General features: G+C 36.8%; 1 protein-coding gene across 19 annotated transcripts in view; it reads left to right on the top strand.

The window, feature by feature from the left end:
- LOC135199325 (inositol 1,4,5-trisphosphate receptor-like) overlaps positions 1–27,797 on the top strand; it is a 335,174-nt gene that overhangs the window by 163,789 nt on the left and 143,588 nt on the right. For 15 of the 19 annotated variants that reach the window (XM_064227241.1, XM_064227242.1, XM_064227250.1 and 12 more), the window contains 3 exons: positions 2,432–2,737; positions 19,164–19,285; positions 20,261–20,430. In XM_064227241.1, coding sequence (XP_064083311.1) covers positions 2,432–2,737; positions 19,164–19,285; positions 20,261–20,430 — 598 coding nt within the window. Of the gene's footprint in view, positions 1–2,431; positions 2,738–19,100; positions 19,286–20,260; positions 20,431–27,797 lie in introns of all 19 variants that reach the window. The other 4 variants (XM_064227256.1, XM_064227258.1, XM_064227259.1 and 1 more) reach the window with 2 other exon arrangements.

Raw genomic sequence — 27,797 nt, 5'->3', positions numbered from 1 at the left:
ATAGTAGTTGTGTTACCAATAAAAAAGTAAGGAATGATGGTAATCAATAGAAATGAGATCCTTCAAGAGGAAAAGACACATGAATCATTCTTTTTCATCTCTGAAATGAGTAGAACTTGAAAGTTTCGTACTATAGAGTAGTTGGGGGAAGTTGTTCACTCAGTATATTGTATCACCCATTCATGTGCAAGTGAATTTTCCTCTGGTTCAGAAGGAGAAACTGGAAGCCAGCTCAGAGTTGAATTTGTTGCCTGAGTAGACTCTTCTATTGGTCATTGCTGGCAGTTTTAAAAGTTTGGACATTATAAGATGTTATCACTGAGTGTAGGAAAAAATTATTATAGTACTGATTATGTATTTACCATTAGTTCATAATTTAGCTGTGTCCTACATAGCTGAACCTAATTAATTGAAGGCTTGAAATGATAGTATGTAGCATAATTGAGAGATGGGAGTGCTTAGTAGCTGGTAGCATCATTAATTGTGGATGTGCCTAGTGTTTTCATTAACTTGAGTTGAATGTGCGGTCCATATCTCTGTGAAGTTGCATTCTGTATGTATATGGGAATATGTGTGGTTTAACTAGCTTGGATGATTTAATGTGGAGTTAGAGTCTTATTTTAAATTTGTTACAGGGTCATTGTTACTTCTTGAATATGTGGTATAAATAGGGACACATGACAGGATTTTAGTACAGTTGTTGGCTGGTAGACTGTTTGTCAATGTTGCTGTTGGCAGGTAGATAAATTTATGGTTCATTCAATGTACAGTACATATAACCTAAAAATCTGGGGAACCAAAAACTGCTAAGAAGAAAATTCCACAGTTGTACGGTAAAGTGAGTAAGAGACCTCGGATATTGTCCAGTTAGAGAGAAATCTATATGTACTGGTCTAGAATGCTTGTCAACTTCGACAGGGCTTAATGTACTCTCTTTTTGGGTTTTAAACTTCTTGCCAGTTCATCCATGTATTTCAAATGGTAAGTTTAGAATAAGAAAGATAACAGGTCAGGAATTGCAGGAACTTAACTGCTCCTGACAAATATTTTTAAAAAGTAAACATCCACAATGCCCAAAGGATTTGTTCCTACAATGAGAATTGAAAATTGGAGATAGGTAAAGTTAAAGTGACTAGACAGCTAAGTAGGAATAGGCTAAAGGAAACTAATAAAAGTACCACAAGGCAGAAAGCAGTGCAGGCAGGTGCTGAAAGGATTCTGCAAAGTGCCACTAATATAACATCTACGGTGCATCACGCAAGGCTCACTGTAAATAGTACCCATAAGTGGGGACAATTACATTTTAGAAAGCATATTTCACCAATACTGCATTAAGTATCTTTGGTCATTGCAGTTTACTGCATCTTTGTTATTTACTTTACTCCCATAATGCACACTATAGGTAGGAATAAAAGTACTTTAGCATTAGTATAACACTTTTTTTATTTGATTGTTGTATGTTTCCTTTGGTCTTTCCATCTAGATGTCAAACTTGCATTGCACTCCATTCCAAATTTCATGTCTTCCCTTCAGGCAAACTGAAATATGATGCATTAGTTTGGTTAAATTATTTCATAAAAGAACTTATGCATTAGGAATTGATAAAATATTCATTATTCAACCATTGTGGACTTTTACTTGTATAAAAGGGCATTTGAGTTTGTGTGCCTTATAGTAAGTATAATCCTAAATTCATATTCAAAACAGAAGTTTTGGAGAATGTTGCTGTTCCTCTGATATCCGGTAAATGCAATTGATACCTGTACCAGTAGATATAAGTACTACTACCTTTAGCATTTGATGTATTTCAGATGTGTAACGACTGTATATCTTGGCGTAATTTGCGTATTGAAGATCTAAAGTATTTTACAGATTTGTGTTAAATGGAGGTTGATTTTTTATTATACTGTATGTATTTTGAACATGTAGAAATACTGTAATATGTTAATTTAAGATGTAGACTGCTTTCACGTACGTCATTAAAGGATTGCGCGACCAGTGTTGAGACGGAGAATCTGTCGCAATATTGGTTAAGGACTTGGAGACCTTCGCAGCATCCTTTTCTGCACTGTACATAATAATGCTGTAATCTGATATAATTAGGATTTTTGATACCTGTCATTGCTAATCATGCAACAGAAAGGCTCCAGATGTGCATTATTTAACCTCAGCAGCCTTTTGAAATAAGGAGTTTTCAGAATCTGTGCCCTTTACATAGTAGAGAAGCTCTTGCTAATCTATTTGAGCTGCTTTGTAACTCATGCCCCTGTGAATGATATAACCGTTTGCTGCTTGTAAACTTGAGTAAACGACTTTGATTTTCGATTCGAGCTGCGGACGCGTGCACTGAGTGCGCTGATGCCGAGTCGTGTTTTGTGTAGTGACGGAGTAATATTGAGTGCTTGTTGTTTATTCCCACATGCTGCCTTAGACGATAGTATTAAGGACGAGGAAGCCAGGCGCGAGAGCAGGAGTGGCTCCACTCAACCACCGCCTAGTATTACAGTTGATTCCGATTCTAAAGACGATAGTCGTAGAGATGAGAGCGTTAGTGCCTCAACCTCTCCTAGTGTTGATTCTGGTAATGCCCCTGTATTCATGTTCCCCGACTCTGATAGTCAGAGCACCATAACTACCACGATGGGTACGCCGGACTCCCGACGTAAAAAGTCAGATCCCAGTCCTAAAACGTCTCCCAAAAAGTCGCCGAGGAAAAAGTCCACTGATAAGAGGGAAGGTAATTTTCATGTGTGTGTTCAGACTCAACGTAGAGAGAGGTCACGTTTCGTCTTCTTTAGGTTTGGTTAATATTTATGTAAATATGAAAAAATATCTATATATTTTTGTAATTATGAAATTAAGGATCACAACTTAGGTATACTGGTTAGCTTGTTGGCCTGAAGATGAATAGATATTGTCAGATTAGATCATAAACATTGTCCAGCTATTAATGGGAGTGTACTGTTGGTGGAGTGTGAATGCAACTCATTGCTAAGAAATTGCTGAAGAAGTAGTGGACACTATGTCGTGTGATGATATCCGAGATGAAGCTTTTACTGCTTTTAAAGGAATATGATGGTTACTGAGAACTTTAAGTACTATGGAGGTTTAAGGTGTAGTACTTAAGTTATAGTAAATCCCAGCCTTGGTGAGTTTGGAGAGAATGAATAATAGTTTGTACTGCTGGAAGAAATGTGATGCGTGTAGTGGAACAATTGATCATGAAGTTTTTTTGTAAAATTTGTTTTACTGCAAACCCATTGTTCGTATAAAACCCATATTTGTGGTCTTGGAACCATCTTAGACACTGCCATCTGCTGTCTAACAAACAGGAAAGGAACATTAGTAGTCCAGCACTTATGCGATGTGGATTTGCAGATCCACAGTAGGTAGCTGCTGAACTTTCCCTTAGTCTACAGTGCTGTGAACTTGTCAATAGATTTTAAGACTGTTTTTTCACTGCAGAACAACTTGAACTCGCGTACTCGAGGAGTGAGCCTACAAACTACTTTGTTGTTGTTGTTATTCTTGCTGCTATTGTTCTCATTGGGGGAAGGAAAGCCTAAAAAGGTCTGAAAAGGTGTTTTGCTTTTGAGTTAAAGATATGGGAATTTTAGGAAAGGATACTATTTATGATTTATTTATTAGAATGAAAATTTTAAAAATAAAATTTTTTTGCATGTTAAATAGTAAAGATAAATTATTTCCAATAAAATATAGCACAGTTATTTTAATTTTTGTTGGCAAAACACTGCCCTATTTGACCGTATTTTAGTGCGCGCCCCGAGTAAGCTGGAGGTTGGATCAAGCTGTGTTCAAGTATTAATTGTAAATAATTACCACTTGTGTTTTCTGAGGGTATTTTATTTGCAGTGGTGAGTCATAGTTTTAGTCATGGTCCTCCAGTATGAAAGTCTTTCATATATATATACAATATTTTTTGGTGAGGGGCTGGATTGGGTCTGTAACATCAAGTTGGAGCAGTTGCAGAAGCCTGTGAAGGAAATTTTGTGGGTTAAGCCCAAGATCAGCTCTGCCCATGATGGCCCACCCATCTTGCGTTTTGATCTGCCCTTGACCAGTGCAACATTTGATATCTTTGAGTATGTGAAAATGATGATGGTAGGCAAAGGTTCCAGCACAGCCACAAGCCATTGGCCACCGGACATCATCACTTTCCTCTTCTACATTCAGATCATTACTACCAAATGCTGTTTCATACTCTGCAGACAGTCTCCTGTCATTGCGTTAGTGTGGTAGTTTGGTGAAATGCAGTGTCGTCTCCTTGGTAGAGCCATATACCAGGCGGGAGATTTATAGATTAATTGTTTACAGTTGACACTGTGGGAGAAACACAGACTTCAGTCAGCCAGGACTCATCCACAACACTCACATTTTTTCTCATGCTTCATCACCAGAGATGTAGATAGTTCTACAGTAGGCCCAGTAAAGGCAGTTGGCCATCACCATAGAATAATAGAGATCCCAGATTTGACTCTTCTAGACTGTTTCTTTCCACAGGCCATTTCAAGAAACAGATAGTATTTACTTTCAAGTCTCCAGCAATGAGTCGGAAGGCAAATCTGCTTGGGTGAAGTCTAACCAACGAGCTCAGAGATTTTGCGACATTTAGTCAGTTTTCTTCAATCAAGAGTGATTCATCTGTTTCAAGTGCAGGTTCCTGGAGCTACTGGTCAACTTTTGCCATATTTTGTATTTGAGGGATTTAGTACTTACGTGGATGGTGGGCATTCCATGAGATAGATCGTAATGGGGTAGGGTTTTACTCTTGGTGGAAGACTGAGGGAAATCCATGTCTTCTGTTTCCTGATAAACTTTTCATGTTCGTTCGTATTTGGATTATTTAAAAACATAGGGTACTGGCAACATCATCTCACATAGATTGAAAATTTTTTTTTTCTCCTAGGTCAAGTCAGCACCGACACAAATGTTCTACGCTTAAGGAACCTTTGCACTGATCTGCCAGGTCACGGCCAACATTCTGAGGCTTTCAGCAGCCCATACATCCCTCCTGAATTGTAGCTGAGTGAGTGATGGGTTTGTGATGAAACGAAAGAAAAAAATCACAAAAACTCATCACAACTATAACAAATGCCCTCCTCCTACCCTTGCTTCCCTCACAGTTGGCTTTCCAGATGGCTTTCCAGATTTAGGTGCCTCAGTGGCGTGACTGGTATGGTCTTGACCTGCCACCTTGGTGCCCGCGAATTCGATTCTCGGGCATTCCACTGAGGTATGAGAGAATGTAATTCTGGTGATAGAGATTCACTGTCGACATGGTTTGGAAGTCACGTAAAGCCATTGATCCTGTTGCTGAATAACCACTGGTTCCATGCGACGTAAAAACACCATACAGACAAACAAGCTTTTCAGATTGCACAGTAAATGGTTAGTATAGGCAGTAATCTGGGGTAGATGTCTGGATCCAGATCGTGCATTGCTGGACTGTTTCTGCTCTTCTATATTCTGTTGGACAAAAGCCTGCAGTATCCGGTGGACAAGATCATGAATATGGCTTTATATGAGTGATGGATTTATATAAAGGAAAACTCTCTCTTTTTAAAATGAGGCTTTTTATGTCCAGTCTAGTAGTTTAATCAGATCCATAACGAGTGAATCAACCAGTCTTCAAAATAGACTATAGTACACCTTTTATTAAAATGACTTGAGTTTTGAGACACGGGTTGATAAGGAATAGTTTTAGACTGTACTATTTTTGGTGTCATAGTTCTCAACTGACAATACATACGTAATTGAAAGTTGACACAGAAATGCATGTTAGTGTTTTGTGATTTGAAACCTTAGTTCATTTTGTGTAGAATGATTCAGAATAACAGTATATAAAGACTTTGGTCTGAATTGTGATATGTTAGTACCCTAGACAGTGTGACTGATAGATACCAACAAAATGAGTCAAGTTTTTTAGAGTTGATGTAAGGACCTAGATTAGTAGTACTACTTTAGAGTAGCAGTACTTTAGTCTGAACTTTGATGTATAGTAATGTAGTACTTTAAACTAAAGTGTGGGAGATGCCAACAAATGTAGTATTTAGGCTTCTTAGACTGGTTTGTTTGTTAAATTCATTTGGTATGTTTGGTAATGATTGTGCAAGTGAACAAGCAGTTAGATGGCTGAAGTTGAGGGCACTTGCTTCAATTTTTCAAGGATATTTGTTTTAGGTGACTATAATTTCATAATTTGATTCCCTCTAAGTTTAATACGTTACCTCAAAATTTATGGCTGAATGTTGTTGTGCAGAAAGTTTATTCCTTAAATACTACTGATTTCTTCTTCATTTTAGTACATTATCTCAAATTTCAAGAAGCTGAACATTTTAGGGAAATTTAGTTCATTCCTTGAGTATTTTATAGTTTGAAATCAAACAATGACAGAACACAGTTTGCTATTAGTACTAGTACACAGTGTCTGGCTAGGAAAGTAATGGCTGCCTTTTAAGTGGTGCCTAAGAACAATGTCCAAAGAAATGGCCAGTCGAAGGGTAGAGATAAGTGGTCTCGGAATGCAGTCACAAGCTAGTACCCCCATAGCTCAATGGTACAATATTGATATTTGTATGAGAGAATAGTGTAGTCATATGTTTCAGTGTTTTAGGTAGCAGTTGCTGTTTACTAGTTGATTATATGAATGATGTGAAACTGCATTTTTATTGTTGAAGAATGACACTGCAGTAATGTCTCATTACATGTATCAAGAACTTAGTATTTCAAATTATGAGTCGTGGACTTGCAAGTGGCATTGTACGATATGTTATGCTAATCCCTTCAGTCAGACTGCACTGAATGACTGAACTAGTGGTAGGGGCACTGATACAGAAGAACTTGACATAAAATAAGTGATTGACCGATGAACTGAGTTATGTATCAAGATAAATTGTTGTTTAGACATTGTAGTTATTAGACACTGTAGTTACTATATTGATTTGAGGCTGTATTTTATAGTTACTAAAGGAGGAAAGCTGTTATACAGTAACCAAACTTATTTTACTTGTATCTTAATGCATGGTAGTTAAGGTTAACTTTGTATCGTTCACCCTGTAAGCATTGAATTAGTGATTAGTGATTCTGTCAGACCCAGACTGTGGAAGCAGTCCCTTGCCCCTAGACCCCCAGCTGCATTTGTCTTTTTATCCATTACCTTTGTCTCTTCCCTCTCAGGTTTTCAGTTTCGTTGACCTTGTCTGAATTTTTAGGCTAAACTTTGTACGTAACAGTGGATTTCTCCCTGGAACATTTCCCCCCATTATTCAAGGAAAATACACCTATTCGCAGTATTTTTCCTTGAGAAATCTCTACAAATTCCTGTTTTTTTTCTTTTTATCAGTTTCATCATAAGATGCATTTTTTGTGATAAAACTATTAAAAGAACCAGATATAAAAATTTTTAGTGGGTATTTCTTGAGTTTCAAATAACAAAATAGGAGGTTTTAAGCATTTTTATAGGGGTTCCAACTATTCGCGGGTTCTAACTATCCACGGGGGTGTCTGGTATGCATCCCCCTCGAACACGGGGACCACTGTATGTACATCTTTGTTGAAAAATAGTCTCATCCATGGCACTGTCACTTGCAGCCTTGGTTACACACTTTGCTACTCAGGGTTTTCCTGTCTGTGTTTGAATGATGTGTTGCAATCGTACTGCCACAGTTGAAACATCTTCATGAGCTTCAACATTTTTCACTTGTCTTTATTTAGGAAATTTATTTCTTTTGTGGTACCTACTCTCTTCCACACATTGCCAGTGAGTCCCTTTAGCTCACCCCATTTCTCTCCTGGTGTTTGTAAGCTCCTTTTCAACTTAATTTGTGTCGTGACTGCCCATTCATAGCCCTTGAGATTTTCATGACTTCTCCAGTATACAGGTAGTGTTCAAGTTACGATGATTCGTCTTACGATAATCCGACTTTACGATGGGGTTAGCAAGTAATACCAATATGACAATCTTTTGAAAATATTTTAAAATTTCACTCGCAATGATTGAAGGCAGCAGCATACAATCAGGTAGTAAGAGAGACCAAATTACAGTATCCTAACTTTATCACATCTAGTTAAGTAAGTTCAAAAACAGTAAAAGAGAATGATAAAAGTATTGTTTTAACGTTATACTCGTTACATAAATGTGTACAGCCATGAACAACCGAATGAGAAAAAAATTTTTTTGCTATGTATACAACCAAATTGGATAACAAAAACTTCTGTTTGGCTTGTAATTCTACCATTGTATGGTAGTATACAATTACCGTAGTTATGTTATAAATGACGCATTATGTAGAACAGTGGACCCCCATATTCCCATTCTCCAGATTCGCTTTCTCTCTGGAACATATCCCCCATTGTTTGTGGGAAATTGGCCTATTCGTGGTATTTTTCTCAGAAATATCCACAAATTCCTGGGTTTTTTTATCAATTTCATTATAAAATGCATTTTTTGTGATAAAACTATTAAAAGAACCAGGTATAATAATTTTTAGTGGGTTTTTCTTGAGTTTTAACTAACAAAATGGGCCATTTTAAGCATTTTTATAGGGGTTCCAACTATTTGTGGGTGGGGGGGCGGTTCTGGTATGCATCTCCCATGCGTACGGGGGACCACTGTATTTATGTAATAACTTTATTCGCTATAGATAAAAGATAAGCAAGGAAATATACTGTTTTAAGTTTAAACTGCGAGTTGTAGCTGAAGCTGAGAAAACTGTTCAAGCTGCTAATGACCATTATCGTGCATCGGCAGCAAGGATAAAACTCCCATAAACTTATGCCATCACACATAACCATAGATAAAATTGAGAGAAAATGATTTTTAATCAGAATTACTGGACATGAAAAAACACATTTCACTGTTGTTTTCATGCTGATAAAAGATAAATAACGCAGAGCTTGTATTACGACAAAATCAGGTGAAAATAGCGAACGGAATCACATGATTTTTTTACACAATAAACATGCCCCCAAAGCAGTCTGTTAACGAAAAAAATAATTATTTCACAATGAGTCTTATTTATGTCATATTTCGACTTGAAAACACGTCGTATAATGTAAAATGACCTTGTCTCATATAAGCAAAGTATCTAGATATTCGTTTATGCTAACTAGAAGCAAGAAAATTAGCTTGGAATTGAGTTGAAAATGGTGATGAAATAAACTCATGTTCGCCATTAGCTGATTTCCAAACCAAAACATTGAAGGCTATGTTAGAATTTTATAACACGATATGAGAACACGTACAATATTATTGGATATAGTGAAGTAATGTATAATTTTTTAGAAGATTCATGGAAAAGATGCATATTTGTTATGTTTGTACTTTTATGTTAATTATACGTAGCCATCGGCAGCCTGACATTGTTTAATTATGCTGATGTTGGACCAAATCTGATTCTCTTGGTGTCCAATTTCTTTTTGTACTGAATTATCATAGTCAGAATGCATTGAATCTTCATTTGTATGTATACGATATACCATAGTATACTCCTGGCTAACTCTTGTAGGTGTTATTCAATTTCTCTTTGTACTGAATTATCGTAAGCCAGTCTGCATTGAACCTAGAGAGTTAGCTGAAATTCATAAGTACTATACCGTTATATGTATAAAGTATGCTGAGCAGTGTAGGCTAGGCTACCCTATATGTAAAAGATGGCACTGATTACCCTAGTGTAGGCTAGGCTATATTTGAGATATGATTTTTCCAACAAACTATGGGTTTTTCGAAACCTAGCCCCATTGTAAGTAGGAGAATACCTGTGCATTCAATGATATATGCAAATCAGTTTTCTTGTATTTTTAGTGTTAATGTTCTTTGTACATTCATTTATGGTGCTGACTACTACTCCCTCTGTTTTGGGGAGCTCAGTCAGTTTCAGTGATTGGAAGTAGAAGTTCTTGGAGAAGTCACCTTGCTGCTATTTTTTCCTACCACTTCTCTGACGATCGTTCCCCATGCATCATGAGATTGTGACTCCTGAATAAATTAAGAGTTTATTGGAAGATTGTTGTGTATGGCTTCCTTGCTACTTTGGGTCTACGATCTCCAATTGATGCTCACCACTGTTCCACATTAGGAGATGCAAAGTAGTACTTTTTCAGGGGAAACTGGAGAAAGTCCCTAGTAGGGAGATATCTGAACAGTTATTAATCACCCATTTGCTTATTTCAGCAGGGTCATCGACACTATTTTAACTTTGCTTGGCAGGCATTAAGACATGAGTGAAGTAAAGCTTTTATATGGTAGTTATGGAATAGAATTCATTTTTATGTTTTCTCGCCAATACTTGAGAGTTATTTTTCTTAGGATTAGAGACAGTGTGATGTTACCTCTTAGCTATTTTTTTTATGTTGAAGTCTGTAAAAATGATCATATTTTTATGAGGCTGTGGCATGCTCAAATAGACACCTTGATTCTCTTGCATTGAGGAGTTTTAAATAAGCTTCGTTTCATTCATACATAATCTAATCAAATTTCAGTCCCCTTCTTGTTTAGAATTGGATAGACATTACCAAAAGATTTTTAAATTGAGTTTTATTAACTTGTGCAGCACCATTTGTAGTACGTAAGTATAAGCGTCATCAGGTGTGGACCTTGACCGGCGTATTTATTGCAATTCTTTTTGTTGTGTATGTGCTGTTTCCATGGCTGTTAGTTTCACCAGACCACTAACCATGATGTATGTTCAGAAAGCTTCTTGCGTCACTTCACAGGCACCTGCCAATCACACCCTTTAGTTTTATGTAAATTTTGTGAGGAAGAAATGTGGCAGTTATGAGAAAAGTCTGAGCGACTTTTAGACCTTCATTTTCAGTTTTGCAAACCTACCATACTTATATGTTGGAATCGAACCCTTGCAATTTGTTGGACAATTGATGTTGCTGTTTAACTGGCGATTTACCAAGTGTTGTAGTTTTAAATACAAGTCATTTTCAATTTTAGTCTTACATTTTCTCTGTAGCCACAGATAAAGTTTTAAGAGGAATATTTTTGTTTAATGCTTTCACATCTTTGGAATTAGTTCAGAATCAAAATGGTCATTATGTTAATATAGTTTTACTACAAAATGTGATCTGGTTAAACTACTGGATGATGACAAATGCACAGAGATTTGTACTTTCTCCGATGCATAAACAATGTCTTCCGATATGTTCTCAGTGTTTGACGTTCTTATGTTCGAACATTCTCACCCTCTGGATGCACTTCGAGCATAATATTACACGCCTAATAATTTTGGACTGATAACCATAATTAAAAGCAGTGAAAGATGTTCAGGTTTCATATTCCATGCAAGTCTTGGATTTTACTCAGCATGTACTATACGTATATTATTCAAAATAGAAAGAATATTCAAAATAGAAAGGATAAGAAACGCTAGTTTTAGATACATGAAACACTACCTTGGCTGTGTGGAGTGCATTCATAGTAGGAAGTCTGTCTGATTAGACAGTAAATAGTAAAACACAAGGAGTCCTTAGGATGTTTGTTTGAAAGTTAGGAAAGTATGTTTATGAAATATAATAGGCACATGATGCTTTAATTTTGAGTCTGTTTTGTGTGAGTTCTTATCAAACTGCAATTTATTTATTCCAAAGAGTGTCATGACTTTAAAATTTTTATGTTACTTTTCATCGTGAGTCATTTTTAACTGTGACGTCATATCTCGAATAACTAAAAATTTGCATGATTAAATATTGACAACCCACTTGCAGATATGGAAGTAGGGCTCTGAAGTTCAAGAATACTTACTACATTGAAATTTATAATCTTTTCAACAGTCTTGACTGGTGTTTTATTTTGCATCTGTAATGGATGGTTATTTTATCTTTTGCATCTTCCATAAATGGATTTTTATTAGTTATTGTTCAATTGATGGATAACTTACTGTCACTAGATTCTTTATAAGTGGGATATATCAATAGTAAACAGAGCGGCTGCTCCACTTGGCCCTTGCTGTAATCTACCGACCCATCCTTAACCCACCCACTATGCCTGTGGTTTGCCCCTTCAAGGGGCCATCTCTCCATCACCTCGTCATTGCCTCCCCTCTCCCTGACCCCATGTCCATTCCTCCAATGCGTTAGCACTCATCTCATGGTAAACTCTTATAATCACTTTTTTTTTTCTATCATCGTGCACCATTTCTGCACATAAAGTTTTTTAATGTTACTAATTCATCATTCTCTTCTTTGCCACCGCAGTGTTCTTTGTTGTAAATGAACAGCACTTTGTTTATGGTAGGCTTATAGCTTGCTCAGATTGCATTAGAGGTTGGTAATGGTTAGCTCAGCAGATTGCGCATTTGTCATAAGGTTATTGTTACAGCTGGCAGAAGAGCATGGTTTCAGTATTGTTTTAATGTTACTTGAATACAAGTTTTCTTCTCTGAATCAGCTTCGACTGTGTCTTTTTGTATAGTTATGTAGGAAACGTTTAAACGGTTTTTGTATTTCGCCAATGAAGGTAATGACATTGATACTAAGTACATTGTAAGTATAGCGGTTTTATTTCTTATATAGATAATTACTATTACGACCACTACTACTACAATTCTTGTGTGGCCGTAGCCAGCTCTAAAGAAATAAGTATCATGTCACTAGCTTCCTCAACAGCTTAAGAAAATCTTGAACATAAAATGAAAAAATATAATTTGCCATAACAAACCTGTTAAGCATAAAATAACCTTCAACTGTATGAAATACATATAGGGACACGTGTGTGGCAATTCTAAGAAAATGTTTCCTGAATTTATGCGCAGCCAACTTCTGCATCCTTGCAGATACACAGCCAGTATTCTCATATATGTGCACCCCAATAATGTTAAGAAATGCTGCTGTTTGTTCAAGGACCTGCAGCATTTTTACCACTTTGCAAGCGTCAGTCCAATGCACATTCAAGATTGGACCCTTCAGACTGATTTTGATCATCATGGCCTCCTCTAACTGTGTCACTAAGCTCCATACACTTTCAGGGGAAGTTTTCCCCTTCAGTTACAGGTCTTCAGGTGATCTCTCATTTCTCAAGTTTGCAGTCAAGTCTCAAGTCTTTTAGTAGGGATGGGTCTGTTTTTGGTCTGTGGTGGGAGTTGGAAACCAACATATGTATTCTTTGTAAGCTTGAATTTCAAGTCAGTGGCCCCTTAGGTGGACTTGTTCCATATGAATAGGTTTCTTCTACTGAGTAAATAAAATAAATTAATGAATACCTGCTCTGGTTTCTACAGCTTAAAAGGACAGTCCTCTGTTCCAGGTGAGGACCCTTAGATCTTATCGTTGCCATACACAGTCCTTTCATCTTTCTTTTCTCATCTGTTTGTGCATGCAAATTGTCAGAATCCTCCTATTTCCAAAAATTATGTATCACTTTGATTGTTATTCTGTAACGATGACCGTGCTACTCTTAAAAAGTACAATTTCTACTTCTCTGTCATAAGTAGGACATGCATTTTTTGTAAGGGTATTGACTGCCTTTTGGAGCCCCTTTCCGTGGTGGGCCATGTATTTTCAGCGGAAAAGGTGATGACTAATCCGTCCTCACCTTCGAGATTCATTCCTCACTGGCACAGTGGCGATGTGTATTTCCTGGATCCCCTGCCCTCACACCTCTTGGGATTGGTGAGTGGTGTACGTACGGGTTCTTAAAGGCAGACTTTTATCAGGTACTATGCAGGCTCTTGTTTTGGACTGTTCCTTGTGAACTCCCTGTTGAATTTTCCTGGGACTGGATTTTTGGCAGTTATGTTCCTTAATAGATGTCATCTGCTTTTTCCTCCCTTGTAGATGTGGTGATTTAGGTTGTTTTGTGATGAATGGGATTGTAATAACAAGCTGAGTTTTTTATAATAAGATTAGTGTTGTAGAAACATTAATTATAAACTGTAGCGTTCCTGTACCTTCCCTCTGTCTTTAGATGGAGATTGGCATGTGAGAATACGAGCAGGCCCTGGTTATAGGTGGGATTTTGGCCCTGATAAGTTAATGGCGTCGCTGTTAGGTCTTTATCGGTGCAGATACTCTATTATCTGAGCTGATAACCAGAAATTGGTTCATTTCGGTGCCAAAAAATCACCGAAAATTCACACCGATTTTCAGTGCTAGACAACCGCCATAAGACCAGATCGCCAATAACCGAGACCGCCGATAATTGGGGACTGCCATGAGGGGCGCCATTAACCGAAACTTGGCACCATAAGTGCCGTAAATTGCGCCGTAATGTGCCGAGTTGTGGCTAGTGGCGGTTTTTGCTTATCGGCACCCTGCTGAGAATGGAACCCCCACCAATAATTGGGTACTGCCTATACTGGTATCTTTATTAATTTATAATTAAATATACTCTGCATCGGGGTACAGTGAGAGGCCATGAAATAAATGGAATTTTAATGCCAGAGGGACAGGAAAGAAAGTGCCGTCATGAAAAGCATGGCTGAAGAAAGGAAAAAGAATGGATAATGAAATGAGACTTGGGCTCAACTTGTAAATGATCAGCTTTGAGTCGGGGAAACTTGGAAGCAGGAAAAAAAAGATATCTTCTAATCCTTAGTAAGAAATTTGCCATTTTCAGTGATTAGAAGTGCTGGAGAAGCCTTCCAAGATTATCTTCCAAAATTTTCTTTTCTCTCACAGGTTTAGTTTTTTTTCCCAATTTGCATGAAGCCAGTATATATAAATGGTGAGATACATCAGGTCACCAGGTCCCTACACAGTGAACCTGTTCATGTTTGATTCTTTGCTAAAACTAGAACCTGTCATCTTTTGTAAAGGGCAGTCCTTACTAGATAGTAAATCTGATAACATTAAAACAGATTAAATCCAATACTGGAATGTTATATTCTTCATTCCAAAAAGGATGCCAAGATGAAATAACATTTTGCTGACTTTGAATCAATCGGTCACTCCTCTTGACCCCTGGGTATTATTTGAGGAAATATCCACATGACCCAATCGTGGAATACAGACCAACATTTTTTTCTAAATATATTCTAGGTCACTGTCCAGTTTTCAGCCATCAATAAATATAGAGTTTTAGCAATAATTATTTACATGAAATTTTGTCAGAAACTTCAATGTTTTCAGTTTACCAATATTTTCACTTTACCCAGTTATTAAAATTTTAAGGAGTTATGATATATTAAATAGGATCTGACATACACATGAAGAGGGTGCCTTTCAGGCAGCCCTATCAGAGTTAACTTGCTGGCTTGGTTAAATGGTTAATACAATACAATAATAGTTAGGAAAGTGAGAGATTTTTTTTATAGTGAATAAATAGTAAAGGCTGTGGCTGTCTAAATTGAACTGGAAAAACGGGAAGGTCTGTCTCATGATGCATGAGAGTGCAGAGCCAGAAAGGTGCGTTTCGTGCTCAGAAAAGTTTTGTTCCTGATGTGAACCTGATGTGAACATGTTTCTTAAGCTGTATTAGGTGAATGCTTACGGCATTACTCGTGATCTAGTTTCAACATTTGAAAGATTGCCGACAAGAAGTATTTTGGTTTTAGCCAACACGAACATACAAAAACTGCTCATCTCACAAGGTTCCTGGACCCAAAGATGAAACATAATGTATGGATGACCTCTTTATGGGAAATTCTGGAGATTTGTCACGGTACGATAAAGACAGAATCAGGTAAATATACTTTGGTTTGATGGAAAGTACTTGCATTTTATTCGTACACAATTTCTGTCACCTGGGTTTAAGCTTTGGGTTGTAAATACTAGTTTGCTGTTTTATCATATGTAGTATGTCATTACCTTATGAGTACTGTAGTTTGAAGCTACCATGACGTGCTGGATCTTTTACTTAATTCTAGCTTGTCTTGTTAATGTTGACACACTGTTATGTGTTGTAGATTTAATATTCAACGTGTCGTTTTTAACGCATGCTTCTCAAATGTGATTAATGTCTTAACATTAATTGTATAATAATGATATACAGTATAAACTAAACAACTAATGGTAGTGCCAGTAATATTTAAATGTGTCTATTCATATTTGTTGTTTGTTCAGAACTTAGGCGGTTAAATTGTAGTATACTTGTACTAATATTAGCATTAGTATTTTTTTGTGCAAGAAATGTCTGCCACTTGTTGCTCAAGTAGTGTGATTGTGACATACGTATAATGGTGTAGATTAAAGAGATACGTATTAGACTGCTGTGTATTTTCAGAAAAGTTATTTGCTTTATTTTTGGTTGTCTGGAAAATAGTTGGGAGAACTGGTTATGTTGAAGGGGACACGTGCATCAAAACTTCAATGAAAGTCCTCTCAAAACTGTGCTTCTTGTGTTTATGAAAAATAGGTAAATGGTACAATTATATATATTTAAGCTGCAAGTGTTAGGATTTTAGTGTTACGTATTTGGAAACACTTTTGAAAGAACTACCAAGAAGTTGCTTTTGAACTGTTTGTGAACTTAGTCAATTTTACTCAGATCCCCAAAACATGTGGTGTTACCATATTCTTTGCAGTTTAATTTGCATTTAGCTCTTTCTTCAGTTTTATTGCAACTTATTTTGGGTACTGTTGTAGCATTGTTTTGGGAGCCACATTATTTTGTCTAGTCCAGTCATATATATATGTACTGGCAGTCCCTTGGTTACATTGGACTTGGCTAATCATCCAAAATTATTTCTTGGGCTACAAGCGCATCTTCTGGGTATACATCACCAGTCTGACAGAAGACAGAACTTTAGTATGGCTCCAAAATGTGGGTTTTTTATTATGGAAAGCTCAATCAAAGTGCAGGTTACGTCATTTTCAAGACATCTGAAGAATTAAAGTAAGATTTTAATACGATTTTGAATGATGTTTCGCGTTATGCCGTTTTTTGGCTTATGTTGCATTGTAGGAACGTTGTAACCCGGGGACTGCCTTATTATACATGATATATATTTATATATCTATCACCATACAGAAGAACCCTGTTGCTGAGTCATGCACTATCTTTTTTAATATATACATTCTTGCTAAAATGGGAGCTAGGCCACTGTATAATTTCCAGTTATGAATTACATGTTCAGAATCCCGGAAGCCATAATTTACATTTAAAGGAGAAAGCAAAGTAATAGTAACCTTCTGGTATGAGACAAGTATCCACCTTGAAGTAATAGTTGTAGAGAAGAAATGTATTTAGTTGGATGACAAAGTGGCTGAACATGAAAGATGCTCTTATATGTGATTGAAGGAGCCTTGGAAAAATTCATAATTTGCTGTTTTTAATATTTTACGTACATTTTCTTTCTCTGTGATGATGATCTGGTATAAGAGTACTACAAAAGAACACTCCCTCTCTTTCACTCTCTAAAAGTGGCTGATTTTCAATGCACTAAAATGGAAAATCTTTGGGCAAGGTTGAGATGGTCGATGTTTTGTTCAGCTGTAGGTGATTCGTGTACAGTATGAATTTCATTTCTTGTGGGGTGATATTAGGTTTAAAGAAGTTTGACAAGAGTTTTTCCTCAGTCACTACAATTTGAAAAACACATTCAGAACACACTGTACTTTCATATATAGCATACAGTCTTCTTATCTTTTTTGATATGCATAATTGGGATATAGTACTATATTATTAAATCTAAACAATTATAAATAATAAAAATCAAGAAGTATGAGGACCTATACCCTAGATCCAGGAATTCAAACTTAAGACTGTGGGTGGCCTTGGTATAGAGCCTGTAACATAGTCCCAGGTTGTAGGCCCAATTGTTGTATGGTCACCACACAACACTTACCAAAAAGCTATTAAATCTTCTACCCAAGATATCTCTGGGATTACCAGTAAAGGCTTTGATGCTCCTCTCAATCAGTGAGAAAAATATAATTTCAAGGAGAGAGTCAAGGCCTACAACCATCCATTATATATATGTTTATTGAAATGACATAAGGAAAGTTGATCTATTTTTAAGTGGAGCTACGTATGTTTATCAGCTCTTCCTAGTGGGTGCAACTACTTCTGACAATGTTTCTGAAAAGGTGTGAAGTCCAGTGATGATTTTGAGTGACTATCTCTGTCGCGCTTATTTTTTCAGTAACTTTTACTTGTATTTATTAGATGTTGGTAATGTAGTTATAAATTAAGATGTAGAGAAATAAATGAAAAATAGTATATACGTAATTCTATGGTTACGTCTCGTACTTACTATACAGTAAAGAAAGTTGCTAAAACTAGTATATTAGTTAACCTGTCAGTAGAGTAATTTAACTTGAGTGTTGTACATTCTGTATTAAGTAGAATAGCAGTCATCTTGAGAAGTCAGAATGAAAATAAACATTGGAAAGTGAGGTTAATTAAGAGTTCAGTGTTCATTGTTCGTACAGAATTGTGAAGTAGGAAGTATCATATGTTGTAGCAACGAGTAATACAGATTTTAGACTGAAGACCTTTTGACTTACGAGGAATACGTACCTTAGAGTAGAGCTACTTTGTTTCGTTAACAGTTGAGGCAAGGATATATGTGCGTTTTTATTTGATGTGCTTACAATGTATGGCTTATGTTTTATGTTGCCCCTTATGCTTTTATTTTTTATTTTGATGTTTGACTGATGTACTGTTTCATTTTGTTTTCCCCCCACCCATCCTTTTTCTTTTTTTATAACCTTTTCATTTCGATCTTGATCTCACTGTCTCTCTCTCTCTCTCTTACATTTCCTTTTGGTCTTTCGGCTTTTTAAAACCTGTCTTGCACTGCCTTTGTTGTGACTGTCGTGCTTCTCGGCTTTGTTTTATTTTTTTGACGCTATTGACTGCGCTTTTTTTTTTCTACAAAATACTGTACTTGACACGTCAACGGAAAATGTTCGTGGGCACATCGACACTTATTTCAATGCACATTTGACTCTCATTATCGAATTATACTGAACATCTGTCATACATTGCATTTCCTCTCAACGATTCATTCTTGAACACACACTTTCACTGTTCCTCTCTGTCCGTCATTACGGTGTGAATCTACTGGATGTCGGCAAATGGTCCTCTGTGTGGATCACTGTCATCATACCCTTCCCTTTCCTATCATCTTGCTCCTCCCTCTTGTCCAATTCCCCTCCCCCACTTTTCCTGCCCCTCCCCCTCCCGTGAGCAGCCAAAGGGGGTGTATTTAAGAGCCTAGGTGATATGGGTGCTGTTGTGACCAACTTGGCTCTAGGAACCACCAGGATGGGACCTCGGATATCCGGAGGAGCAAGCCCCAAGAAGAAACCCGGGGCCACCGAGAAGGAGGACACACTCGTCATGGACACCAAGCTGAAAATTATTGAAATTTTGGAGGTAAGTAAAGTCTTGACACTCTCTGATTATGTCAAGTATTCTGTCATAATGGGGTATCATTTGTGCCCTTCATAGCAGTGCTCAAGATTTTTTTTTAGCATTCCTTTGGGCCGCAACAATGTTGATTCATGTCTTTCAATCATAAAATCTTCATGCATTACCTTGGTGTTTTCTCATGAACTGCCATCAAACCTCTTCAACCATATCTTGTTATGTTTGCCCATATTCAAAAAAAGCAATTGCATTCCAGCCTTTTACAATTCAAATTTAACTTTGTGGTCTATCAAAAGCATGATTTTTATACATTTTTAACTGTGACTCTCTTTTTAGTAATGTTGAAAGCATTGTGAATATTCACATTCTTAAAAGCTGTGAATAAGGCAGTTTCATATTTTTGTGTCTATCTTATGTTTTATTTTTTAAAAATATATTTTTTAAAAGATTCTTGTATTGTTTTTGCAAGATTTTCATCCTCTTAAGTTCGTCATAGTTTCCTTAATGGGCTTTAGTTTGTTAGTTTGTTTTTTATAAGTAAAGTTTTGAATCTTGGTGAAAGCATTAACCCTATTATATAAAGGGGAACCTGTTGAATTAAGTAACTTAGCATAGTTTAAGACTTTTTCAAATGAGTGGTCATATAGAGAAGAGTCACGGACCCCATTGGTTTTTTTATGTGTGTGTTTTGCTTAATTCAGTGGCCACTTTCCCCCATCTACTTTAGTCAATCATCTGTCATCAGTTGCCCTGACTTTTATGAATTTTCAACCTTCAAGGGACTGATCTGCTGCCAGCCTGTGGCTGGAACTTCACCTTCTTTCTTGATGTTTCCTTCCCCTTCCTGATTTCTTCCAACTGGGGAGAGATAGGGAAATAGGTCCCTTTCCCCATTAGCCATTGCATTACATAATTTTACAGGTGCATCAGGTAAGTGAAATACAACAGTTTGGGTTGATATACATCACTTTTCATTTGCAGTTTATTCTGGATGTTCGGCTTGACTACAGAATCAGCTGTTTGTTGTCCATCTTCAAGAAGGAATCGGATGAAAATCCAAGTGCTGTTAATGGTGACAGCATTTCTCAGGGTTTGAAGAACAAGAATCTGGAGAACATCTGGGCGAGAGCACAGAATATCTTTGATGATACGTAAGTATTTTTTTGGCCTTGTCATTTTCAATATAAGTATTTTTGTTCATTTCCTTTTCTCCCTTTCTTTGGATGTATTTAACTTACCATGCATATACGTATTTAGATTTTTACTATATGTACATGTTTTTAGGTTTTGTTTAAGTACTTTTGCTGCATTCCATCATTTAAAGTTCACAGACAAAAGCAGATGTGGATGATGTTATTCCCTTTCAGTGACATGCTGATTAACTTGGTTTTTGTATAAAAAAAACTATAACCCAGAGTCCATAGTTCAGTGAAAGTAGTATTAAAAGTTCTTCCCAGCATTCCTTGGTCCAACCTGTTGCAAAAGAGGCAGTCAATTATATATTAGTAATAGTACAGTATTCAGAAGATGAAGAGCCTTGAGCCTTATCCTAATGGAACAAGCCCAACAAATGGGCTATTGACTTGAAATTCAAGCTTCCAACAAATATTATGGCGATCGTTGGAAAGAAGTAACAGAAGGTAATAGGAAATACAGGTAGTCCTCAGTTATCGGCGGAGGTTCCCTTTCCCGCAGTGTGCTGGTAAGCGAAAATAGCCATTAACCGAAACTGTGATTTGTGATGCCATGATGGCGCTGCTGTTACATATGTTATGGCGTCCTGATTCTATTACTGGGGCCTTGTGGCACCGATAACCGGAACTCGGCCCATTGTGGCGCCACAAGTCGCTGATTTCATGGCGCTAGACACACCCCATAAAACGGGATCTCTGATAACTGGGGACTGCCTGTGCATCATGAAGAGGTTATTTATTATAAAGGAAAAAATGAATTAAGAAATGATTAAGTAAATAGGTAAAAATGTAAGTAAGTTCTAAAATAAAAAGAGAATTGGCTTAGGACAATAATGCATTGCATTTGTCTATGTTGTAACTATAGAAGAATTACCATGCAAAGAGGGGTGATGAGAAGATATTTGTGTACGTATTTATCTTGAGAGGCCATTTGACAGGTAATGGAGCCAAGCAGTTAGATGGATATTGTGAATTAGGGGATAGTACTGGGAGTCTCGCTGAGCTCATGTCAGAAGAATTTAAGATCAATGTTGATGTCCCATCAAGGATCAGTGCTGAGTCGTTCCTGTTTACCATAGAATGGAGGAAGCTACAAGGAATCAGTAAAGATTGGTTGTTCCCTTATAGTTAAAGTCCCTCAACCTTTTTGCTGGATTTTTCCCTTCCTTTTTTTTTCTTTGGGCCTTGTCTAGTAATTAACACTGACCTTTGCTCTTTTAGAAAATTGAAAGGTTAATACTATGTGACATCAACTTTTTTTCAAATTGAATAGAATCAAGGGAAAGACTTTTTAAAAGAATTTTATTTAGTGCAGGCAGTCCCCGATTATTGGCGGACTCGTTTGATGGCGATCCGGTTTTATGAGGCGAGTCAGGCGCCATAAAATCGGTGATTTATGCCGCCATTACGGGCCGAGTTTCGATTATCAGTGCCGTAAGATGCTGATAATAGAGTTATGGCTTCATAACATACCATTAACCGAATCTCGGTTAATGGAACCGAATCTCAGTTCCATTAACCGAATCTCGGTGCTTATTGGTGCCATAACTGCCATAAATCAGCGAGTTTCTGTTAACGGTGGTCTTCGCTTATCAGGATCCTGCCAAAAACAGAGCCCCTGCCGATAACCAGGGACTGCCTGTCCTTGTTGGGAATTCTGTAAGTGGCAGTGTTGTCTCAATCCCATGGCACCCATGTCATAATCGTCCAGTTCATTTTGTCCCATCTTTGTAGGTCGGTTTTTGTGTTTCATCCCAGAGAGAGAGGTGCCAAATGTTTGCCAAATGCAATCATGGCCAATACATGAATAAGCATTTGATTTTACTTCACTTAATGAATGATTTTTGGCCATTTAAGAAATGGTAGCATTTTTCAATTTCTGCTTTTTGTTGGAGCTGCTCACGATTCTATACACAAAGTAATAAAATAATAGTGATAAGTGTCAATGTTAAATATTTGTCTGTGTGTACCATTTTCCAATCTTTCATAGCAATTTGTCAGAGTTCTGTGTTTCATATGGCAAACTTTGTCACGTTTACTTTTTATGTCCTTCAGCATGAAAGTTTATAAAACAAATGTTCCCTTTCTTAATACAGATAATTGTGTCGTGCATAAGACGTTTTGTGTTTGAAACAATTTTAAAAAGGGTTCGTGTGTTTGTATCAGACAGTGACACTTGATATTAAAGCATATGAATGTTTTTACAAATTGAATGCATTGTGTATTTTCATGCTCAATTTTTAAGTTTTTTTTTTTCAATTCTCTTAATTTCAAAACTATTTTGTCTTTTGTTAAGCAAAGAAATACTGGTAGCTGAAATTCAGTTGCTTCAATCTATCTGGGAACTCAGTTGTTTTTTATCAATGATGTATAAGTGTATTATTAACAGAAAGTGGAAAGTTGTGTCACTTAATATGGGATAAGGAGAAGATCTTTAGACAGACTAGAGTTAAGTTTTTCATGGATTCTGCTCGTTTTAGGGAGTTATTTTGAAATAATATATCACACGTTTCCTAATGTGAACAACCGTGTACGTAAGTTGTGTATTGCTAATGACGATAATGCTTACAGTCACAACTACTGTGTAGCAAAGGAAATTTGTAGCGTCCATGAGTAGGTAGACCTCCTTTCAGTGTCAAATATGTGTTAGTGAAATTTACTTCTTGTAGTTTTAAGAAAACAATTAAGTCATCATCTGAACCCAGCAATTTATAGACAATAGTTTTGAAATTTGAACTCAGTTCAACTCCAGCATGTCATGAATATTAAACCTTAAGCAATATAACTTGTCCTTCTGTGTTTAAGAATTAATACCCCTTATTCCACAGATTAACTTTTGATTTCTTCAATGTGATTACCATAAAATCTCTAAATAATCATTTTATATTTCCCCTTAATATTGCAGTTTTCATTCCATTCTATTTCATGTGATTTTATTTTAATTTTGTTTCTTTCATCCCGCTGAAGCCCCAAGAAGATGTAAGTACCTTGAAAAAGTCGTTATGAACCCTTTCAGTTCTACTTTTGCATGTACCTGTTTTTTTGGTCAGCTGGTTGGTTGCTTTGTTTTTTTGGGAGACATTAAAAGGAATTTGTTTGGTAATCTGGTTTCACATCAGCACATTAGTGCTTAAGGTTTAAGCAGTGTCTCTTTGATCCCCAGGTGCATTGTTTTCTGCCTTTGACTTATCATCCAGACTGTTTATTATCTTGCGTCTTTGCTGTCCAACTCATTAACTTTGCCTTGCTCCAAGCCCACCCTTCCAAATCAAACTCTTGGCCAACTGTATGTTAGCTTATAAATGGGATTTCACTGGCTGGTTGAACCTCATAACTCAGTGACAGTGGACCAGTGCATCAGTTCCCCGGGAAAAGGTAGTCTGTCTATCTTCTACATAAATTTAACTCCTTGGTGATTGAAAGGAATATTGTGATATGGGCTAATGTTTACATTTGCTGCCTATAGTAACTTGGTGATGGTCAAGATGAACACAATGCTGTCGCAACTAATTTACAGTCCCTGGTCTGTAGCAGAGTCGGCTGTCAGTAACTGAAACTGATAAAAAGTGCTTTCTAATGAAGGAAAACTGAAAGGGAAAATATTCACATTCCAAACAAAAATGGTTCGGTACAAAAGGAAAATATCAAACGACAATATTACTGCATATAATTAGCAACAGGTTTCTTGGTTTATGGCATTAGACTTTACAGAACTTGGCTTACAGAAATTGGCTCACGGCACCGTTAACCTGATTTTACGGTGTTGTAAGCGTCATTTTTTCCCATTATGGTTTGATGTTCTGGTATATGGCATTTTTTTTGTGTTACAGCACACCGTCAGCTACGGAACCCCGCCATAAATGGGGGACTGCCTAAATATGAACTGAAGCATGCAAAAATTTTTTACAAACAGTTAGTACTACTCTTACTACAATCCTTGAACTGTTAATTTTCCATGAATGTGTTGATCCAACGTCTGGGTTTAAAACAGGACAAAAGAGCAAATACTAATTGGAAAGGTTAGAGGCAGATGACTCCCTTCTAGTATCTAACATGTCTAAAGGACTTAAGATTTTGACTTCTTGCTCGATATCACAGTACTACTATACTATGTAGTTCTTGGTATATACAATCATATAATTGTCCACTGTTATGTGTACATATCTTTAATGAACTGGAAACTTTTGTAGAAAAATTAGGTAGAAAAATTAGATATATTAGACAATTCACATCTGTTTTTAACAAACAAGTCCCTTATTTTGTTATTATTCAACATGGGCACACTGTCACATGAAGCATGCCGAAAGAACAGAAAGATTTTACAAAGCAGACGTCTTTTTCAACAAAAAAGAAAAAAAGAGAGAGAGGAAAACAGAGCTAACAGAAGAGAAGTAGAGTAATATACTGTAAAGGCAAAACCAAAGTGATGTAGATATCAACACATGAATATAATATTTATGCTGGAAAAGTCAAGGCAATGTAGCACAACAGTTTCAGTGTCAGCATCCATAGCACAGCCAGGAAGACTTATCTATTTTTTTATTTTTTGATAATTAAAGCCATACAGTTCATTTTTCTAGCTTTCTTTTATACTTCAGGGAGGTCTGGGTTTGGCAGAAGATGCATCTTTCTTAGTATATACTATATGTTTGGAGCTGTCATATTCTTTTTCCTCGTGAATCACGGTTTTCAGGTTTCTACTTTCATGAATATTCCTGGTATGGTGTCTTAAGTGGTTTTATTTCTGAAAACGACAGCAAATTAATATTTGGTGGATTGCTATGATTATTCTGTTGCATGTAAGTGAGGTATCTTTTTGTATTTGATTATATTTAGGGCATGAGAAGGATTAACTAATAATTATTTTGTATATTGATAAGGCTTTGGAACTTAAGAAAACGAAATATGGCCCTTGCATGCTGTTGTGTACATATCATTCCAGTGTAACTTATGATACAGACTCAAAATGTGTCAAGTTGCCTTTAGTATTTATATAGTATGTTTGATTCAATATAAACTTTAATTTTGTATTTGAATTCTCAGATTACATTGTCTGATTGTAGTTCAGAATCAAAGCTAAAGGAGTTTGCATATGTATTTTTGTAGCAGAAATCTAGACTGTAGAGTCATTTTTAAAAACTGTTTCATCAGTAGTGTCTAGGTTTACATTTAGGAATGTCAAACAAGATATAGAATTACCTCATTTATGCAGAGACATTATAGGTAAAATTGTTATTCGTTAGCCTCCTTGTCTCTCTCTTCTCAGGGACATCACAGCTTGTCTGTTATAGGTGATTTGCAATGAGACTTGGCTATACATTGTTTTCTCTTGTATAGTATTCATTCTCATAGTCCTTTGCAATTTGTCTCATTGTGACCCACGTCACAGCCTCACATGTCACCATTTTGTGCCATCTCAGTTCAGTCTTCATGCAGATCCATGATATCTGGTTGACTGAGACGTGACCTTTTGATTGTCTGCTTAAAGCTATCCACATCTATTCATTGCATATTCCATTACCATTTGAGGTATTCTATTCTCTTCCATTGCAGGCTTTGGGAAGTACTAATATAATTTTCAGTCAGTATTATTTTGTTTGTCCATCTTAAGGTGCGCATTATGAGGTATGACCCAAGCGCCTCAGTGTGTGGTCGGTTTGGTCTTGGCCTGCCACCTCGGTTGCTGCGAGTTCAGTTCTCGGGCATTCCACTGAGGGGTCAGAGATGCGTATTTCTGGCGATAGAAGTTCACTCGCGACGTGATTCGGAAGTCACGTAAAGCCGTTGGTCCCGTTGCTGAATAACCACTGGTTCCATGCAACGTAAAAACACCATACAAACAACAAAAAACACCATACAAACAACAAAAAACACCATACAAACACAAAAAACACCATACAAACAACAAAAAACACCATACAAACAAACCATAAGGTCACCGTAGATGACTGTGTCCCTGAATTTCGTTCATCCACACGTTGATCCACATATCAATCTGCTCTTGTTCAGTAGATGAAAACCTGTCAAGAATATTGATGGTGGCGATTATAAAAGTAACTTGTAGTATTTGATGGAAGTGTTCATGCTTGATGTAGTTCACTGTACCAAGCTGGCCTTGAGAAACTTATCAGTTCATAACTTCCCTGGGTATCCCTGACTGCCATTAATTTGGTTTGGTGATTGTTTCTTTATCTGATACATCAAGGTTTGTACTACAGTAGATTCACAGCAACCATGCATTTGATGTCTAGGCCAGCCCTTTACAATGCTCCTGATTGGCTGTTGATAAGCCAATCACAGAGCTGGAAAGTTTCCTCAGTCTCTCTCTCTCGAGAGAGAGAGAATTCACAGGAGCAGGATGTATGTTCCACCTCTCCTGAAAGACGTACCCCTCAGAAAAGGTGGAACATACATCCTGCCTATGTGAACTCTCGGGAGAGACTGAGAGTTTCCAGCCCTGTGATTGGCTTATCAACAGTCAATCAGGAGCGTTGTAAGGGACTGGCCTAGAAACATCAAATGCACGGTTGATGTGAATCTACTATAGTTCTCTTCCTGCTGCAACTTTCGCAGAATCCTAGAGCTTGTATCTTCTAGTGTGTGATATACCACTTCCATCAGATTTTGACCTTAAGATAATTGTACTAGTAAGTTATCAGGTACTGTTGGTTTTGCATAGGCAAGAACTGTGATGGGTCTGTCGGCCGACCTGAAATTCAGTATTGTAGGATTTTGAATTAAAAATGCTGGTGGTAAATTTGCAAATGTTGGCTACTCATTTTTTTTGTCTGAGAGAGAAGAAACTGGCACGTTTGAGTTGGGTGTGTTTTCAGCACAAAATTTGGGATACTGATTTGAAGTTTTGTTTACGTTTGTTACATAATTATTTACATTTTGTTTGTGGTAAACAGTATCCTTGACTGCTATGGGTTTAGCCCCTTTTTCATGAGCCCACATCTTCACAGAGAATAAGTATCATTGGTATGTATGGATTTATGCTTCATTTAGTCATCCCAGTTTTTGTTTTATTTGTTATCTATAATTATTTAGCTGTAGGTGATAGAAAGCTGCTGTCATTTTCTAGTAGTGCCATTTTCCTTTAGAAAGTAAATATGATTTTATTTAAAGTTATTGGTTAGGTTTTGTACTTACATCACGACTACTGTTTTTTATGCGGCAAATTGGATTTGAAAAAGATTATGCATAAGAGTTGCCTGTGGCACTGAATATCTTTTTGATATAGCTATCTTCAGGTGTTGGAAGTTTAGAAAAATATCTTTTGGTTAGCTTGGCCATCTGTACATTCTTTATCAAGACAAACACTT

Source organism: Macrobrachium nipponense, chromosome 25 (assembly GCF_015104395.2).
Source record: "Macrobrachium nipponense isolate FS-2020 chromosome 25, ASM1510439v2, whole genome shotgun sequence".
NCBI classification, from domain to species: Eukaryota; Metazoa; Arthropoda; class Malacostraca; order Decapoda; family Palaemonidae; genus Macrobrachium; species Macrobrachium nipponense.
Note: the sequence above shows the minus strand (reverse complement) of the source record. Positions and strands in the feature narration are given on the sequence as shown.